This window comes from Montipora foliosa, chromosome 9, assembly GCF_036669935.1.
Source record: "Montipora foliosa isolate CH-2021 chromosome 9, ASM3666993v2, whole genome shotgun sequence".
NCBI lineage: Eukaryota > Metazoa > Cnidaria > Anthozoa > Scleractinia > Acroporidae > Montipora > Montipora foliosa.
In genome coordinates this window covers 23615145-23618710 of record NC_090877.1, presented here as the reverse complement: position 1 = coordinate 23618710, position 3566 = coordinate 23615145, and the positions used below count along the sequence as shown (strand labels likewise).

The window sequence follows — 3566 nt, the reverse complement described above, 5'->3', positions numbered from 1 at the left end:
AAGATCCGTTACCACGATTCATGATAAGAAATAGTATAATCGTTCTCTGGTAAAAAGTTTAAAAAGACTATGAGCTTTCGACAGACTGAACTGCTGTCTTCAACGGATAAAAACGTAAAGAATAAAAGCGAAAGAAGTTTAAATATGACGAAAAATTCGCATACGTTAAAGGATAAAAGCACGTGGTAGAAAGAATGTTAAAAATGCTAAGAAAATTAGTGTTTCTTTAAGAGAATGTGATATTGTCTAGGGGGCGGGCACGAATTATTGTCCGCCCCAACGGTTTTTGCCGTGTGCCATGACTTCAATGTCTTTCTACTCCGATTGTTTGCTTTGTCAATGATTTTAGAGTTGTCGAGGTCAATAGCATGATTAAAAGCCCTCGCGTGTTTTGTGACATTTGAGCCTTTAGTACAATGCTTTAAGTTCCTCATGTGTTCTTTTCTCCTAGTAGTAAAGGATCTTTTAGTTTCACCAATGTAGCTCCAGGGGCAAGATGCGCATGGAATTTTATAGATGACATTGCATTGGTCGTCTTCGGCAGGTCGAAACTTAGGGGGAGGGAAATGCTGTTGTAAAGTTTTTACTGGTCTGCTGGTGACTTGGATGTCGTGTTCCGTGAGGATTCTTGTGAGAGGTTCCGTGATGCCTTTGATGTAGGGAAGGACTGCATAGTTGCGTCGGTTTGTTGGCTCAGCCCATTTAAAGAAAAAGCCGACCAACTCTTCTGGAGTAGGTGTAGGTGGTGGAGGTCTCGCTTTCTTTCTTATAACATCAGCAGCGATTTTTTTGGGATAGCCGTTGGAGTGTAAAGCGGCGCAAACACGAGCAGTTTCACGGGTCTTTCCAATTTGTGTGTTGGGGAGATTCAAAGCTCTATGCAGGAGTGTCTCAGCGGTGCTGATTTTATGTTTCCTGTCATGGTGTGAATGGAAGTCAAGATATCCATCCGTATGTGTGGGTTTGCGGTAGATGTCGACCAAACGTTTTCCGTTATCGCGCAAAATGAGGGTGTCAAGAAAGGGTAGTTGGCCGTTGGACTCATGTTCGATGGTGAAAGAAATATGCTGATCGAATGAGTTCAATGAATCGTGGAAGGAGGCAACAGCGTCCCTCTTAATAATGCAGAAACTGTCGTCTACATATCGCTTCCAAAATTTCGGTGACGCAGAAGTCGCGTTGATTGCTGTTTTTTCGATTTCTTCCATGCATAGGTTGGCTACTACAGGGCTGACGGGGCTACCCATAGCACAACCGTGGATTTGTTTGTAGATGGTGTCATTATAAACAAAGAAGTTATTGGACAACACAAAATTCAGTAAGGAAATTATGTCCTCGATGTCTAGGTTGGTCCTGGAATGGAGAGACGAATCATCCTCTAATTTCTTCCTGATATAATCGCAAGCTTTATCGACAGGGACGGCCGTGAATAGAGACACCACATCAAAGGAAACCATGGTTTCGTCATCTTGAATGTTAACGTCGGCTATTTCGGTAGAGAACTCCTGTGAATTAGCATTGGAATGCCGTCGGTAGATCTTAGTTTAAAATATGTATAGTCATCAATCTTTTGTTGTCTCTTAAAGTTCAGGAGCGTCGCGTTCAAATCACGCTCGATTCGACCGAACGGAGATCTTGTGGCAACTTCATAAGTACTTCAGTCCGCAAGGAGAGACTCCATTTTGCTGTCGTATTCTTCTCTATCCAACACAACGAGGCAATTTCCTTTGTCAGCTTTCATGATGACTCTAGAGCGGTCTTTCTTTAACTCATGTAAAGCTTTACTTTCTTCTTTAGAGATTAGGCCGCAGAGGTTCGTATTTGATCTGGGTTCTCAGTTGCTAATTCACAGGAGTTCTCTAACGAAATAGCCGACGTTAACATCCAAGATGACGAAACCATTGTTTCCTTTGATGTGGTGTCTCTATTTCCCGCCATCTCTGTCGATAAAGCTTGCGATTATATCAGGAAGAAATTAGAGGATGATTCGTCTCTCCATTCCAGGACCAACCTAGACATCGAGGACATAATTTCCTTACTGAATTTTGTGTTGTCCAATAACTTCTTTGTTTATAATGACACCATCTACAAACAAATCCACGGTTGTGCTATGGGTAGCCCCTTCAGCCCTGTAGTAGCCAACCTATGCATGGAAGAAATCGAAAAGACAGCAATCAACGCGACTTTTGTGTCGCCGAAATTTTGGAAGCGATATGTAGACGACAGTTTCTGCATTATTAAGAGTGACGATGTTGCCTCCTTCCACGATTCATTGAACTCAATTGATCAGCATATTTCTTTCACCATCGAACATGAGTCCAACGGCCAACTACCCTTTCTTGACAAACCTCATTTCGCGCGATAACGGAAAACGTTTGGTCGACATCTACCGCAAACCCACACATACGGATGGATATCTTGACTTTCATTCACACCATGACAGGAAACATAAAATCAGCACCGCTGAGACACTCCTGCATAGAGCTTTGAATCTCCCCAACACACAAATTGGAAAGACCCGTGAAACTGCTCGCGTTTGCGCCGCTTTACACTCCAACGGCTATCCCAAAAAAATCGCTGCTGATGTTATAAGAAAAAAAGCGAGACCTCCACCACCTACACCTACTCCAGAAGAGTTGGTCGGCATGTTCTTTAAATGGGCTGAGCCAACAAACCGACGCAACTATGCAGTCCTTCCCTACATCAAAGGCATCACGGAACCTCTCACAAGAATCTTCAAGGAACACGACATCCAAGTCACCAGCAGACCAGTAAAAACTTTACAACAGCATTTCCCTCTCCCTAAGTTTCGACCTGCCGAAGACGATCAATGCAATGTCATCTATAAAATTCCATGCGCATCTTGCCCCTGGAGCTACATTGGTGAAACTAAAAGATCCTTTACTACTAGGAGAAAAGAACACATGAGGAACTTAAAGCATTGTACTAAAGGCTCAAATGTCGCAAAACACGCGTGGGCTTTTAATCATGCTATTGACTTCGACAACTCTAAAATCATTGACAAAGCAAACAATCGGAGTAGAAAGACATTGGAGTCATGGCACACGGCAAAAACCGTTGGGGCGGACAATAATTCGTGCCCGCTCCCTAGACAATATCACATTCTCTTAAAGAAACACTAATTTTCTTAGCATTTTTAACATTCTTTCTACCACACGCCTTTATCCTTTAATTTATGCGAATTTTTGGTGATATTTAAACTTCTTTCGCTTTTATTCTTTACATGTTTTTATCCGTTGAAGACAGCAGTTCATTCTGTCGAAAGCTCATAGTCTTTTTAAACTTTTTACCAGAGAACGATTATACTTATTTCTAATAATAATAATAATAATAATAATAACAATTGAGAGTAAAAATTAGTGATAATAATTTTGAATGACGTTTCGATGATTCGTTCATCATTTTCAAATTCGTAAAAACTAAAAACTAAAAGTCAGATTCTTGTGAGTTCTTTAAATACTAAGAATGTGTGTGAAAATCCCGTTGCATGTAATTAAAAACACTGCAATGTGGAACGTAGAGGGTAACAATTAAGTACTAAATAG

The 3566-nt window shown here is 41.1% G+C and overlaps 1 protein-coding gene and 1 pseudogene across 1 annotated transcript; one reads left to right on the top strand and one right to left on the bottom strand.

Moving 5' to 3' along the window:
* Nucleotides 1-215: 215 nt before the first annotated feature.
* Nucleotides 216-1457, bottom strand: LOC137971582 (uncharacterized). Its single transcript, XM_068818382.1, has one exon. It carries the CDS (start codon nt 1455-1457, stop codon nt 216-218), a length of 1242 nt encoding a protein of 413 aa, XP_068674483.1.
* A 66-nt stretch (nt 1458-1523) lies between these two features.
* On the top strand, nt 1524-3143 carry LOC137971580 (uncharacterized; annotated as a pseudogene).
* The last annotated feature ends 423 nt before the right edge of the window (nt 3144-3566 follow it).